Raw genomic sequence first — 15,374 nt, forward strand, 5'->3', positions numbered from 1 at the left:
GAGCTGCCATGGTTGTCAGCCATCTTGCTGCTAAGGGTACCCGAAAACCTAAAACGACTAAAGAAGGAAAATTGTGTTTTGAAGTCACCTTAAGTGTAGTTTGTATCTGCTTCGCTTTTCAGCACTCGTCTACTGTTTCAGGACACAATACAGGGACATCTAGTGGTCAAATATTAGACCCTGTCCCTCTCAATGAAAAGTCACTTTGAGTTTCTGTTGTCTTTATTCTTCATTGTGTTTCGTAGCACTTGTTTCCCGTCACGTGACACAATACAGTGACATCTAGTGGCCAAAGACAAAATTGCTAGGATTTCAACTAAAGATAGGAGATTTTTTTGGATCACTCAAATAAAGTATACGTTAGAATGCACACTGTCCCTTTAAGGACAAAACTGCCAAAATGTCCACTAGAGATCCGATCTTTTTTTGGATAACAAAAAAAAAAGTAACCATCCGGTGGTGAAATACTGTCCCTTTAAAGCAGGGGTGTCAAACTCATTTTGACTCAAGGGCCACACGATAAAAGAAACATTCTCTCGGGGGCCGGACTAGTCGATGAGAGAGAAAGAAAAAAAAAGAGAAGGAAATAAGAGAAAAAGAGGGAGAGAAAAAAGGACAAAGAGAGAGAAAAGAGAGAGGGAGGGAGAAAGAGAGAGAGAGAGAGAGAGAGAAAGAGAGTGAGAGAGAGAGAGAGAGAGAGAGAAAGAGTGTGTGAGAGAGAGACAACGTGAGAAACAAAAGAGATAAAAAGAAAAATAGTGAGAGAGAGAGAAAAAGAGAGAAGGAAAGAAATCCAATGAAAAATAGAAAGAGAGAAGGAGAGAAAAGAGAAAAAGATAAAGAGAGAAGGGGAGAAAGAGTGAAGAGGAAAGCAAGAGAGAGAGAGAAAAGAGAGAAGGAGAGAGAAAGGGAGAGAGAGAAAGAGAGCGCAAGAGAGAGACAAGGTGAGAAACAAAAGAGATAAAAAGAAAAATAGTAAGAGAGGGGGAAAGAAAGAGAAAGAGAACGAAATAAATCCAATGAAAAATAGAAAGAGAGAAGAGAGAAAAAGAGAAAGAGAGAAGGGGAGAAAGAGAGAAGGGGAAAGCAAGAGCGACAGAGAGAAAAGAGAGAAAAGGAAAAAAGTAAGAGAGATCAAAAGAAGGTAAAAAGACACAGAAAGAGAAAAAGAGACACAGCGTGTGAAAGAGAGAGAGAGAGACAGAGAGTGAGAGAAAAAGGAAGGAAAAAAGAGAGAGAGAGAGAAACAAATTTAGAGTACAGCGTCTTTGTGGCTTTGGCAACATCAAGTGGACATATTCCAACCTGCAGTTCGTTTTCCCCTTGTGCTTCTCTGAGTGTCGTCCGGCCGCCCGTTTGACACCCCTGCTTTAAAGTAAACTCTAAATAAACCGAGAGAAAATTTATAAAAATGAGCGATCGTCCGCCATGATCCAGTCACGGCTCGCACATCATCGCAGCTCCGCGGCGAATCAAACGTGCTTCTTCCTCCTTTTGCTTTTTTTCTTGAAGGTCACCACAATGTCAAACACGGCAGGGTGGCGAAACCGGGATCCTCTCGGAGTTTCCAGTAGGTCCCGTTGCTCAACCACACGTCCCGCCCGCAAGAGTCCTTGGCTTTTCTGGAACGATACAGACATTCGCCGTATCGTTGGGAATTATCATGCGAAGGATATTTTCGTTTTTTGTGATACTGGAAGGAAGGAGAACTGACTTGAAGAAGGCCGGGACGTGCTCCTCTCCTTTCTTGGCGAGTTCCTTCCTTCGCTCCCTCTGAAGCTCCTCGATCTGGTCTTTCTTCAGGTCCGTTTCCTCCACTCGGCCTTCCTCCAGCATCCTAAACGCCAGACACCAAACTTCTCGTCAATATCCCACTTTAGTTTGGTTTATGATGTTTGGTTTTTGTTTGGAACTTCCTGTTTGTGCTTTCTAACTTCCTGTTTGTGTTTAGAACTTCCTGTTTTGCTTCCTTTCTAACTTCCTATTTGTGTTTAGAACTTCCTGTTTTGCTTCCTTTCTAACTTCCTATTTGTGTTTAGAACTTCCTGTTGGAGCTTTCAACTTCCTGTTTGTTCTTTGTAACTTCCTGTTGGAGCTTCCAACTTCCTGTTTGTTCTTTCTAACTTCCTGTTTATGATCTCCTGTTTATGCTTCTAACGTCTTGTTTGTATCAGACTTTGTGTTTTAACTGTTAACTCATCTCCTGTTTGTCCTTTCTAACTTCCTGTTTGTGTTTAGAACTTCCTGTTGGAGGTCCCAACTTCTTGTTTGTTCTTTCTAACGTCCTGTTTATGCTTCTAACGTCCCGTTTGTATTAGCCTTTGTGTTCTGTTACCTCATCTCCTGTTTGTCCTTTCTAACTTCCTAATTGTGTTTAGAACTTCCTGTTGGAGCTTCCAACTTCCTGTTTGTTCGTTCTAACTTCCTGTTTATGATTTCCTGTTTATGCTTCTAACGTCCCCTTTGTATCAGCCTTTGTGTTCTGTTACCTCATCTCCTGTTTGTCCTTTCTAACTTCCTATTTGTGTTTAGAACTTTCTGTTGGAGCTCCCAACTTCCTGTTTGTTCTTTCTGACTTCCTGTTTATGACTTCCTGTGTATGCTTCTAATGTCCCGTTTGTATCAGCCTTTGTGTTTTAACTGTTAACTCTTCTCCTGTTTGTCCTTTCTAACTTCCTATTTGTGTTTAGAACTTCCTGTTGGAGCTTCCAACTTCCTGTTTGTTCTTTCTAACTTCCTGTTTATGATTTCCTGTTTATGCTTCTAACGTCCCGTTTGTATCAGCCTTTGTGTTTTAACTGTTAACTCTTCTCCTGTTTGTCCTTTCTAACTTCCTAATTGTGTTTAGAACTTCCTGTTGGAGCTTCCAACTTCCTGTTTGTTCTTTCTAACTTTCTGTTTGTGTTTAGAACTTCCTGTTGTAGCTTCCAACTTCCTGTTTGTTCTTTCTAACTTCTTGTTTATGACTTCCTGTGTATGCTTCTAATGTCCCGTTTGTATCAGCCTTTGTGTTTTAACTGTTAACTCTTCTCCTGTTTGTCCTTTCTAACTTCCTATTTGTGTTTAGAACTTCCTGTTGGAGCTTCCAACTTCCTGTTTGTTCTTTCTAACTTCCTGTTTATGATTTCCTGTTTATGCTTCTAACGTCCCGTTTGTATCAGCCTTTGTGTTTTAACTGTTAACTCTTCTCCTGTTTGTCCTTTCTAACTTCCTATTTGTGTTTAGAACTTCCTGTTGGAGCTTCCAACTTCCTGTTAGTGCTAGTAACTTTCTGTTTACATTGCTAATGTCCTGTTTGTGTTTGGGACTTCCGATTCGTGGTTCCTACGTCCTGTTTGTATTTGCATCTACCGATTTGTGCTTTAACATTGTGTTTGGGCTTCTACCTTTCCGATATGTGTTTGTAACTTCCTGTTTGGCCTTTTAACTTCCTGTTTGTGCCTTTAATTGTGTGTTTTCACTTGTGAAGTTTTTTTGGGGACTTCCTGTGTTCTTTCAACGTCTTGTTAGTGTTTCCAACTCTCTGTCTGTAAATTCTTGTTTGTGTTTCAACCCAGTGTTTGAGCTTTTAACTTCCTGTTGGTGCTTTTCTAACTTCCTATTAGTGTTTGTAGCTTCCTGTTGGGAGCTTTCAACCTTCTATTTGTGTTTGTAACATCCTGTTAGTGCTTACTTTTTCACTTCTATCATTGTTAATTCCATTCATGTTTGGGTTTGGGACTTCCTGTTTGTGTTTTTAATTTTTTGTTTGTGTTTCAAATTTCCTTTTTACGCTCTAACTTTCTGTTAATGCTTCCAATTGCCGGTTTTGAAGTTCCTGTTTGAGTTTCCAACTTCCTGGTGGTCCTTACGACTCCCGATTAGTGTTAAGTCAGTCTATATAACTTCCTTTTTTATTTCCTAATTACTGTTTATGCATCCGACTTTAGGTCTGTGCTCCAAATCACCCGTTTGTGCTTCTAAATTTCTGCTTGAGCTTCGAATTTCCCGTTTCATCAAACTATTACTGTATTGAAGTCCCATTCTGCCAGAGGTGGGTAGAGTAGCCAAAAATGTACTCAAGTAAAAGTACTGTTCCTTCCGAATAATATTACTTAAGTAGATGTCGAGTAGTCATCCAAATACTTTCTTGAGTAAAGGTGAAAAAATACTCAAGTACTGAGTAACTGCAGCAACGCCGTATTTATTCATTAAAAAAAAAAAAAAAACTTATCAAAGTCCATTGAATAAACAAAAAAAAACATTTGATTTAAAAGTGGATTAAAATAATCTACGTAAATTCAAGTGTTTTAATAAACAATACAATAAAAATAGTGTAAACCAAATAAATAAATCAAGCACATGTAGCAGCAAGTAACACATTTAAAGCCCCAACAAGCTAGCCCATGAACTCAAACAAAGGAGACATTGCATATTGAATGGGGTGCTCCTCCTCTTCTGTGTTTTCAGAATTGCTAAAAGACATTTTCGATCTGTTTCATCCGTAAACAACTTTTAGCCACCGCTAAAGTTGAATATAGTCACGTGACGAGGCCGCTACGTTTGATTGGTTTAACATGGTAAAGCCTGGCAAATAAATGTGCCTTAGCGGAGACAGACAGACAGACACCTAGTCACGTGGAGGGGATTTATTAAGTAACCAAGTAACGACTTTGATGTTGGCTAATGTAGCGGAGTAAAAGTACTGCTTTTCTTCACAAATCTACTCAAGTAAAAGTTATAGTGTATTTATAAATACTCCTAGAAGTATAAAATTTCCCAAAACTTACTCAAGTACCGTATTTTCCGCACTATAAGGCGCACCGGGTTATAGGGCGCACCCCGAAAAAATGGTTTTTGGTCCTATATCTTCCATAGATAAGGCGCACCGGATTATAAGGCGCTGCAATGGGAACGTGGACAAAACAGTCAGTTAGTTCAGTCCAACTTATTACCCCCTTAACATTCCCAAAGCTTGCAAAGACGCAAATACGTGTCGAGAACACGTGCGGATGCGGTGTCCGTACGATGTCACTCAAATGCATCGTTCCATCATTCGGAAGGTTAAAGTCTTGGGATTCAAGAAATGCCAACCATTCCTTAGTTTCTATTTTCGCTCGCAACTTTGCTGTGCATATGACAATAAACACTTGGAATTGAGTTTAATTTAAAAATAGACACTCCATTCCATCCATTATCTGCACCGCTTATCACAGAAACATCGAGTTCAGTCTGAAACAAGATATATAACATCTTTTTTGGCCAATTGCAGGCTTTGTTTTGCCGTTTAAGCCAATGCCAGCCTGTAAATGATAAAAAGTATCCGCCCCTTGACCTCCAAATAACTTTAGCCAATAGTGATCGATTCAAATGATGATTGACACATTGGTTAGCCAATGAAACGCCGGTAAATAAATCCCAGCATACACCGCAGACTACTTGGCGTTCGGGGGGGAAATCTAGTTGGCGGCTGCAAGTTAGTTGCAAGACTTTGCGAATTGATATTGATCCATAAATAAGGCGCACTGTATTATAAGGCGCATGGTCAGCTTTTGAAATGTACTCTGTTACTACCCACCTCTGCATCGTGCTAGTCTTTTATGCTAGTTTGGGTTATTCAATACCAGACATTATCATCTTTTCAAAGTCAAGTCATAGTATTGTGAGGTCCGAACTAGTTTTTCATTTTGTTTTTAAAAATAGTCGCAGTTTTCCCAGTCATTCTATCGTTGAGTATTTTTTTACTGGATACTTTTATGCATGGATTGCTTAAGTCATGCTATTCTAAAAGGGCTCCTACACCTTAAGGCAAGTTAAATTCAAGACTTTTTTAAGACTTTTTAATGTATTTTGAAATAGAATTTAAGACCAAGTCAAAAAAAAAAAAAAATTGGAACAAAAAAAGCAAAAATAAAAAAAATAAAAGCAATTTTAAACAAATGATTATATTAATAAAAAAAAATCACATTTTGCTGAAATTGAAAACTTCCCATGTCAAACAACAAAGCACTCTCCAAAATTTTAGAAATGAAAAACAATAAATAAAAAGTCGACTATTGATAAATGTTACCAAATCTGTTCAAAAGCAATGTAAATCTCAGACTTTCGAATATTGGATTTATGACATTTGAATGCCAATCAAGGCCTTATTTTAAGAACAATGAATTCACTGCCTTTTAAGACTTTTCAAGGATCCGCAGGAACCCTCTCTAAAGTAACAGTACTCAAACCGTATTCGGTCACAATTTCTCTGACCTCTGGTCGGGGCGCAGGCGAGAGTCAGTAGGGGGCAGCAGTGGTCTGAGGTCCTCCGTGAGCTCGTTGAGTTCCATGGCGAAGGCCGAGAAGCCGTAGTAGATCAGGTGGTTCTTGGGTTGTGGATCTGCAGGGTGGGGGAAAAACTCTGAGATCAGGACAGGATCCATGCTAAGATAGAAGATCTACACCGGAAAACCTCACTTGGCTTCCAGATGCATTTGGGGGTAGGCAGTGTGTCACAGAAGATCCCTTCGTGCCATAAACCCCCAAAGCGGTGGATGACATTGTCGCTCTGGTCCAAAACGGTGCCCTGGACTTCATTTTTGTTGGCCTCCGATCCCCAGTAGCGAGACTGTGTTGACAGTAGCTTGTTTTTAAAATTGAAAAAAAGAAAGAAAAACACCAACAAGGAACAGGTGCAATAGGCTAATGCTAAGCTCAATGGGCCTTTAGCATGTCTGATCCCTACTCTTCATTATAAACTCGTCCTGCAATATCTGTATTAAAGTAATGTGTTTTAAAGCCCTAGTGTCAAATACGTGACCACTAGATGTCACTGTTGTCTCATGGAACAAAAACCATTGCCACAGCAAGCAACAAGACAGCAGACAAATATGGCGGCGACCTAAGCAAGGATTCCACTATGTAAAAGAGATACAAATATCTTGACATATGATTTTTTAACATTGGTATGATAGTTCATCTACTTTGCCTAGGATTCAATTAAAGGTTGTTTTTTTTTTACCACTAGGAGCCACTAAATATGACACACTGTCCCATTAAATAGAATTTTCTAGTCCTGCTTGAGGATAATGAAATTGAAATGAAATTGTGAGAGCCAGAACTGGAGTAGTAGTGGAACTGAGCAAGCGTGTGGATAAGAGAGTACTCGGTTGGTTTGGACACACGGAGAGGATGAATGAGGAGCGAATGTTGAAGAGGATCTACAGAGCAGTAGTAAATGGAAGGAGACCAAGAGGAAGGCCGCGATTGACGTGGATGGATGGTGTTATGAGGGCACTGCAGGAAAGAGGTCGAAATGTAGTGGAAGCTAGAGCTCTTGTTGGTGATAGGAATGAGTGGAGAGGTGTTGTAAAAGGGTAGTGGGATGTTTGGATGCGTTCTATGATGCGGTGGGGGTAAACCAGTGAAAGCTGTCGGGCCCTGCTGTTGAACAGTGTGTTGTGTCACCCTGACCCGAGTGACATGGCCGCTTTCTTGTGTCTCGTTCCATCTGGAGGGACGAAAGCATGACCGACTCAGGTGCCGAGATGCCTAACTTGTTTGGGTGTTTGACCAAGATAGATAGATAGATAGATAGATAGATAGATAGATAGATAGATAGATAGATAGAGAGATAGATAGATAGATAGATAGATAGAGAGATAGATAGAGAGATAGATAGATTCTGTATTTTTAGTAAGTAATTTGTATTTTTTGTAATTATTATTAAATGTATGTAAATGTAATCTTTCATACGGAAGATTACGCTAACGCAAACGTACGATTAGCCTGGGTTACATTTATGTTATTTGTGTCTTAAAAGTAAACAAAGGTAAACATTCAGGGTGTTGGAACGGATTAAAAAGATTTACATTATTTGTAATGGGAAAAATGATTTCTGTGTTCGAACAAATCGCTTTTCGAACAGGGTTCTGGAACGGATTATGGTCGAGAACCGAGGTTCCACTGTACATGGAATGGCAAAAATGATGTTGGCAAGCTGTTTGGATTTATTTTCTATTTGTTTCTGTCGCGTTTTATGTTCGTTTTGCCGGAGATCAAAGAGATCAAAGCCAGAAGAGAAAGCTTACCACCTGTTGTGAGTCATCATTTTATTCATATTTAGTTTCTTTTGTCTTTTATTAGCATATTTGGTATTGGAGTAATCCGAAAGTCATTGAAAGTAATCCAGTTATAGTAACCCATCCCAACCCTGATCATTTGCTTACCTACTAAAACTCATACCATGTTCTACTCCAGGGGTGGGCCACTATTCAGAGTCAGGGGCCACATGTGACAATGTTATACTTCTTTTGAAAAAGTTTCATCAAATTGGTTTTGAAACAATTACAGTAAAATAGTATATTTGGTCCATATTTTAAGCATTTCCTTTTTTCTGTAGTTGGATTTGTATTTAAATTCTGTAGTTTTCGTAGTGTTACTATAGTTCTATTTTTGTAGTATTTCTGAATTAAATTTATGTAGTATTTCCATGGTGGTATTTTTTTTTAGTATTTCTGTGGTGGTTTAGTTGTATTTCGAAAGTAGATTTTAAGTTGTATATCGTATTTTTGTATTAATACAGTAGTTTTATGATTATAGTATTTTTTTAGTATTACTGTAGTATTCATCACATCCACTACACAGCATCATCTCCAGACAGAGGAGCAGCTTCAGCGACAGACTGCTGTCACAGTCGTGTTCCACGGACAGACTGAGGAGATCATTTCTCGCTCATGCCATGAGGCTCTTTAACTCCACCCGGGAGAGTAAAAGCCCACATTAAACCCCACCCCCACATTTGCATATTACCCTATTGTTATTACAGTGTGTATTTTCCGTAGAACTATTTAAATACTCTATATCAACACGTTATATTGGCTACTTTTTGTATTTTACATCTTTTATTTTATTATTTTATTTTTCAGCACAAGGATACTGCTGGAAGTGTGAATTTTACTACGGGGATGAATTAAGTACCCATCTATCTATCTAGTATCATTTTTCGTATAATATTTTTGTAATATCTGTGCTGTATTTTGTAGTATTCCCCAATAAGAATTTTTGTAGTACAGTGTTACTGTAGTTTTATTTTCGTAGTAATTTTGTGATATTTCAATAGGAGAATTTTGGGAGTATCGCTATTGGTGTAATTTGCAGTATTTTCTGTTGTAATCCTCTTGTAGTATTTTTCTATTCAAAGTAATCCAGTTAAAGTAACCCTACCCAACCCTGGTGTTCTATATACCCTTGCCCTAAAACCCGACTCCCCGTGTGAGGAACCCTGCCTGAAATAAAAACAACTGTATTATTCCCTGCTTCTGCATCGTGCCTCTACATGACCTTGAGTGTCCTTGACAAAATATGTTTTGTGTTTATCGGAGTGTCTGTATATTGTGTGAAAACCTTTGTTCACCTTGACAAAGGTGATCTTGCAGGTGCACACGTTGCTCTTCAAGTTGCGGATGGAGACTTCGCCGTAATGCTCCAGGTAGCGTTGCTGACTCAGCACGTTGTGTATGCACGTGACTACCTTGTTCCACTCGTAGTGATCTCCATACCTGAGGATTGCGAACAGAGAGTCGACTAAACCAGTCAAAGTTCCGTGGATTTTCCCTTCGAGGCTCACCTCGGAATTGTGACATTCACCATTCCGGTTGGCACTATCTCCAACGACTTTCCCCAAAATTTGTTTTTCCACCTCTGGTCTGGTTTGGAGGGAAAAAAATAACAAAGGGACTTTAAGAAGTTTCTAATGCTGCGTTCCAGAATAGTGGGAAGTTGGAGTTTTCCCAACCTCCTGAAGGATTTTATACATTTGACTATAAAGGATTTTGTACGATCAAATACAAATGACATTTAAATGCGAAAGATATTCACTGGCTGAGCTGTGGGGCAGGTAATTGCGACCTGTTGGAGAATGATGTTTACAGAAAACAGCGGGGAACAAAGGGCTGATAAGATAATCAGCACTTCTCGACGCAGAAACGCTCGGGGATGTTTTGACCATTTCAGACATCGAGGCGAGGGGGCTTTCCTGGCACGCCCATGGGAGGAGCGGGCACACCAGCTTACGGGGAAAAAAACGTGGGCCGGGAGAAGAAAGGCAGAAGATCGAGAGAGGAGGCTTGACAGAGACTCGAGCGACACTAATTCGGCTAATTCGATGGAGTTCACTTAGTTAAATTATTTAAGAAATTAAATTTGCCCCTGTGTGGAAATGCCGGTCTCTTGTCCATATTTTCCCATCAAGAAACGAGCACGCATTGTTAGGAGAATGTAGGTTGTTTGGTTAATGGAGTCAGATAACTAATTCGAACAATTTAGTAAACGATACATTTTAATATCAAATTCCTAATACTCCGAACAGGAAAATATCATTGGATTGACACGGAAAGTGAGAGGTGCTAGCCGCGAAGTCGGGGAAAAGATATGTACCCTGACTTTATGGAGTTGCATCAGACGTCACTTTATGAAATGCCAATGCCCATAGAAACACAAGACAATGAATGGTAATACATCCTTCCATCCATTATCTGCACCGCTTATCCTCAGTAGGGTCCCGGGGGTGCTGGAGTCCATCCCAGAAATCTTCGGGCAGCGGGCAGGGGATACCCTGAACTGGTTGCCAGCTAATACAGAAAACTCACTCGCTCATTCACACCTACAGACAATTTCAACCGGCCAATTAACCATTTTGGGAATGTGGGAGGAAACCCACATGAGCACGGGGAGAACATGCAAACTCCGCACAGGAAAGCTAGTAGCTGGATTTTATCCCATGACCTCAGAACTGTGCCGCGGCACTGCGGCTGAGTGGTTAGCGCGTCAGTGGCACAGTTCTGAGGTCATGGGATCGAATACTCCTGTGTGGAGTTTGCATGTTCTCCCCGTGCTTGTGTGGGTTTCCTCCCAAATTCCAAAAACATGCATGTCCAGAATGTACATAGGTGAGAATGAGCGAGTGAGTTGTCTGTCTCTGTGTGCCCTGCGACTGGCTGGCAACCAGTTGAGGGTGTCCCCTGCCCACTGCCTGAAGACAGCTGAGATGGGCTCCTTTACCCCAGTGACCCTACTGAGGATAAGCGATGCAGATAATAGATAGATGGACCGATGAATCTACTCGTTCTTAATTTGAACACAACGACAGGTTGTGTTGTCTTTTAATAAACAAAACAAACGTGATCAGCCATCTTTGCAGTTCACATTCGCTTGGAACGCTTTGAGGTCCTATCCGGTACCATCCGAGTGGGTTTAAATCCGACTCCCCCATTTTCTGGAACGCGGCATAAATCCAAGATTACGATGGATTACCTTGCCAGAAGGAGAAGTTCTCTGATTCTGCGTGACAGGCGGAGGTAGGTGGATGGTGGCACACCTGGTTGATAAAACAATGCAAAAGCAGTTTAAACAAAATGGAATTGATTAAAACTAGCATAATAGTAGAAAATAACATCATTAATTTTTAGAAAAAAAATCTATAAAACCCTTTTTCAACCAGTTTTTACTGTCGAATTAAACTAAGAATACAGCGTTTATTCATTGATGTAATTGATTATTTGGTTTTTGTTTATCTAAAATATATAAACAAAAACAAGCTTAATTAAGTAGCCTCAATATCAATATCTAAATGACTGAAATACAGTTAATTACTTCTACAAATGGCCAGGCCCAATACAGATAAACCAAAATATTCTACCAGTACTCTGGCCATTGAGTACAGTAGTCGCCAATATCACATTTCCAACAAAAACAATGACGAATTTGTTCACAAACGCTGTTGTATCATCGAAATATAAAGGTAAATGTCATAAATGAATAAGTAGGAAGGAAGGAAGGAAGCAAAGAAGGAAGAAAGGAAGGAAGGAAAGAAGCAAGGAAGGAAAGAAACAAGGAAGGAAAGAAGCAAGGAAGCAAAGAAGTAAGGAAGGAAGAAGGCAAGGAATAAAGGAAGCAAGGGAGAAAGAAGACAAGGAAGGGGGTAAAGGAAGGAATGAAATAAAGAAGCAAGGAAGTAAGGAAGCAAAGAAGCAAGGAAGCAAAGAAGTAAGGAAGGAAGAAGGCAAGGAATAAAGGAAGCAAGGGAGAAAGAAGACAGGGAAGGGGGTAAAGGAAGGAATGAAATAAAGAAGCAAGGAAGTAAGGAAGCAAAGAAGCAAGGAAGCAGAGAAGCAAGGAAGGAAAGAAGCAAGGAATCAAAGAAGCAAGGAAGGAAAGAAGCAAGGAAGCAAAGAAGTAAGGAAGGAAGAAGGCAAGGAATAAAGGAATCAAGGGAGAAAGAAGACAAGGAAGGAGGGAAGGGGGAAGGAAGGAATGAAATAAAGAAGCAAGGAAGTAAGGAAGCAAGGAATCAAAGAAGCAAGGAAGGAAAGAAGCAAGGAAGCAAAGAAGTAAGGAAGGAAGAAGGCAAGGAATAAAGGAAGAAAGGGAGAAAGAAGACAAGGAAGGAGGGAAGGGGGGAAGGAAGGAATGAAATAAAGAAGCAAGGAAGTAAGGAAGCAAGGAAGCAGAGAAGCAATGAAGGAAAGAAGCAAGGAAGCAATGAAGGAAGGATGGAAAGAAACAAGGAAGGAAAGAAGCAAGGAATAAAGGAAGCAAGGAAGGAAAAAAGAAGCAAAGAAGCAAGGAAGGAAAGAAGCAAAGAAGGAAAAAAACAAGGAAGGAAAGAAACAGGGAAGGAAAGAAGCAAGGAAGGAAGGAAAGAAGCAAGATAGCAAGGAAGCAAGCAAGGAAGCAATGAAGGAAGGGAGGAAAGAAGCAAGGAAGGAAAGAAACAAGGAAGGAAGGCAGCAAGGAAGGAATCAAGGAAGCAATGAAGGAAGGAAAGAAAGAAGCAAGGAAGGTAGAAGCAAGGAAGGAAAGAAGAAAAGGAATAAAAGGTTATTTTGTTTTAAATGGACAATGGAAAGTCAAGATTTATTCAGTTAGTGTATCACAAATTGTATACAATGAATGCTTAATTAAATAAGATTAATTGAAGACAAAAAAATTATAAATATAAAACATCCATTTAAATCTATCTATATAACCTAAGACTACTTTATAAATCCTGATTTGTGTGTAAGGTATAGGCTCCGAAACGGCTAAACTGATTTTTGTTAAAATTTACACAGTTGTATTTAGACCTCCGAGAGGGTCTTTGGCTAGGTTTCGTGTTGAGGCACAGACAAAATTGATAAACATCTGCTTCAGTGGAGTATCTAACGCCCTGGTGGCCAAATTGGGCACTACATCTCCCAACTAACGACCATTCCAAGCAGCGGAATCCGATCTTTCAATACCTTGATTGATGCAATTGTTTCTTAGACGCATATTTCAACAAACCACGGCCGAGATATTTTGTTCGTTTTCCTATGTAGCATGGCCCATTTGTACTTTCCAAAAACAAAACACGACGGGACCCATTTTTTCACGTTTCTCCTGAATTTTTTGGACCAGACCTGCTCGCTGACGAAGCGAAATCCGCGATCGTCCCGCGTGCACTCGTAGGTCTCCCCCAGGACCGGGTTGAAAGGCTTATAACGGCTCCGGAAAGTGGCGGTGGAGTAGCCGGAGATGGCGAAGGCGGCGATGTAGACCTGACAGGGACACGGACAGAGGTTGTCGGGGTCCAGTTCTTGGACTGGAGGTTTTGTTATGGTTGTCAGGTACCATCCTCTGGTAGGGATCCGGCGTGGCGCTGGCAGTATCGAGCAACTGGCTATACTCCAGCTCCTCGCACAGACGCTGCAGAAGGTTGACGGGTTCGTTGAGGGCGGCTGGCATGGACACCCGAGCCAGGTCTTTGCCTGAAACCGCAGAGACAGGGGGGTAATTTTCCACTACGCTCATGAGATGGTCTCGGTTCTGGGTGTACCGATGTTATTGTAGAGGATGGCCATGAGGCCCACGTGGCTGTTGTCCGGACACGGCGCAGGGAGCTTGGTTCGTCTCCCGCTGGTCTTCGGGGTGGCGCTCTCGGGACATCGAGAAATGCTGGCGCGGTACTTTCGGGTGGCGGACACTGTTGAGAAGAGGAAAGGGCGTGAGGCGTTTATTGTTGTCTTTTAGAGCAGTGTTTGTCAATCAGTGTGCCGGTGCATAATATTAACGTTTTTGCATTACAATATTCATGTTACCTTTTTATATTTAAGCTTGAAAATACATACTTATACATACATTATGTGTACATGTATGGGTAGATGTATCCATTAACCAATAGGATCATAGGGGGACCATTTCCTGTGGTGTTTCTTGGGCAAGCACTGCTTAGTGGCACCCATTTCTCTCCAGGCCAACATATGTTTCCACCATGTCTCGACCGCAGACCTTTTGCATGCTTAGCGAATGTTCTCACCACTGCACTACGGAAACACAAAACCATAGTCCCTTCCTTTAATCCCTTGACCATTAGGATTGCAGGGGCACCATTTCCTGTGGTGTTTCTTGGGCAAGTACAGCCTGATAAGCTCATCCTTCCCCAGGCCAACATATGTTTCCACCAGGTCTCGAACCAGAGACCTTTCGCGCGCTAAGCGGATGTTCTAACCACTGCGCGATGGAAAAAAAAAACCTATAGTACTTTCCCTTAATCAATAAGGATGTAGGGGCACCACTTCCTGTGGTGTTTCTCGGGCAAATATAGCCTGGTGGCGCCCATCCCTCTCCAGACCATATGTTTCCACCAGGTCTCGAACCGGAGACCTTTTGAGCGCTATGCAAATGTTCTAACCACTGCTCTATGGAAACACAAAATTATAGTCCCTTCCCTTATTTTCCTAACCACTAGCATTGTAGGGGCACCATTTCCTGTGGTGTGTCTTGAGCAAGTACAGCCTGATAAGCTCATCCTTCTCCAGGCCAACATATGTTCCCACCCGTTCTCAAACCGGAGACCTTTTGAGTGCTATGCGAAAGTTGTAACCACTGCACTACGGAAACACAAAACTATAGTCCCTTTCCTTAATCCCTTGACCACTACGGTTGTAGGGGCACCACTTCCTGTGGTGTTTCTTGGGCAAATACAGCCTGGTGGCACCTATCCCTCTCCAGGCCAACATATGTTCCCACCCGTCCTCGAACTGGAGACCCTTCACGTGGTAAGCAAATGTTCTAACCACTGCACTAGGAAACACAAAATTATAGTCCCTTCCCTTTATTAACTTAACTGCTAGTGTCGTAGGAACACCACTTCCTGTGCTGTGTCTTGGGCAAATACAGCCTGGTGGCGCCCATCCCTCTCCAGGGCAACATATGTTCCCACCCGTTCTCAAACCGGAGACCTTTTGAGTGCTATGCGAAAGTTGTAACCACTGCACTACGGAAACACAAAACTATAGTCCCTTTCCTTAATCCCTTGACCACTACGGTTGTAGAGGCACCACTGCCTGTAGTGTGTCTTGGGCAAGTACATCCTGGTGGCGCTCATCCCTTCG

The 15,374-nt window shown here is 41.2% G+C and overlaps 1 protein-coding gene across 1 annotated transcript in view; it reads right to left on the reverse strand.

Moving 5' to 3' along the window:
- Positions 1-204: 204 nt before the first annotated feature.
- Positions 205-15,374, reverse strand: part of osbpl7 (oxysterol binding protein-like 7) — a 33,385-nt gene continuing 18,215 nt past the window's right edge. Inside the window, exons 13-22 of the mRNA XM_088323729.1 lie at positions 13,817-13,963; positions 13,612-13,748; positions 13,401-13,538; positions 11,275-11,338; positions 9,590-9,668; positions 9,377-9,521; positions 6,439-6,589; positions 6,235-6,361; positions 1,715-1,837; positions 205-1,622 (exon numbers count right to left, since the gene is read on the reverse strand). Coding sequence (XP_088179855.1) covers positions 1,514-1,622; positions 1,715-1,837; positions 6,235-6,361; positions 6,439-6,589; positions 9,377-9,521; positions 9,590-9,668; positions 11,275-11,338; positions 13,401-13,538; positions 13,612-13,748; positions 13,817-13,963 — 1,220 coding nt within the window. The 3' untranslated portion in view covers positions 205-1,513. The remainder of the gene's footprint in view (positions 1,623-1,714; positions 1,838-6,234; positions 6,362-6,438; positions 6,590-9,376; positions 9,522-9,589; positions 9,669-11,274; positions 11,339-13,400; positions 13,539-13,611; positions 13,749-13,816; positions 13,964-15,374) is intronic.

This window comes from Urocampus carinirostris, chromosome 19 (assembly GCF_059441175.1).
Source record: "Urocampus carinirostris isolate Australia breed hairy pipefish chromosome 19, RoL_Ucar_1.0, whole genome shotgun sequence".
Lineage (NCBI taxonomy): Eukaryota > Metazoa > Chordata > Actinopteri > Syngnathiformes > Syngnathidae > Urocampus > Urocampus carinirostris.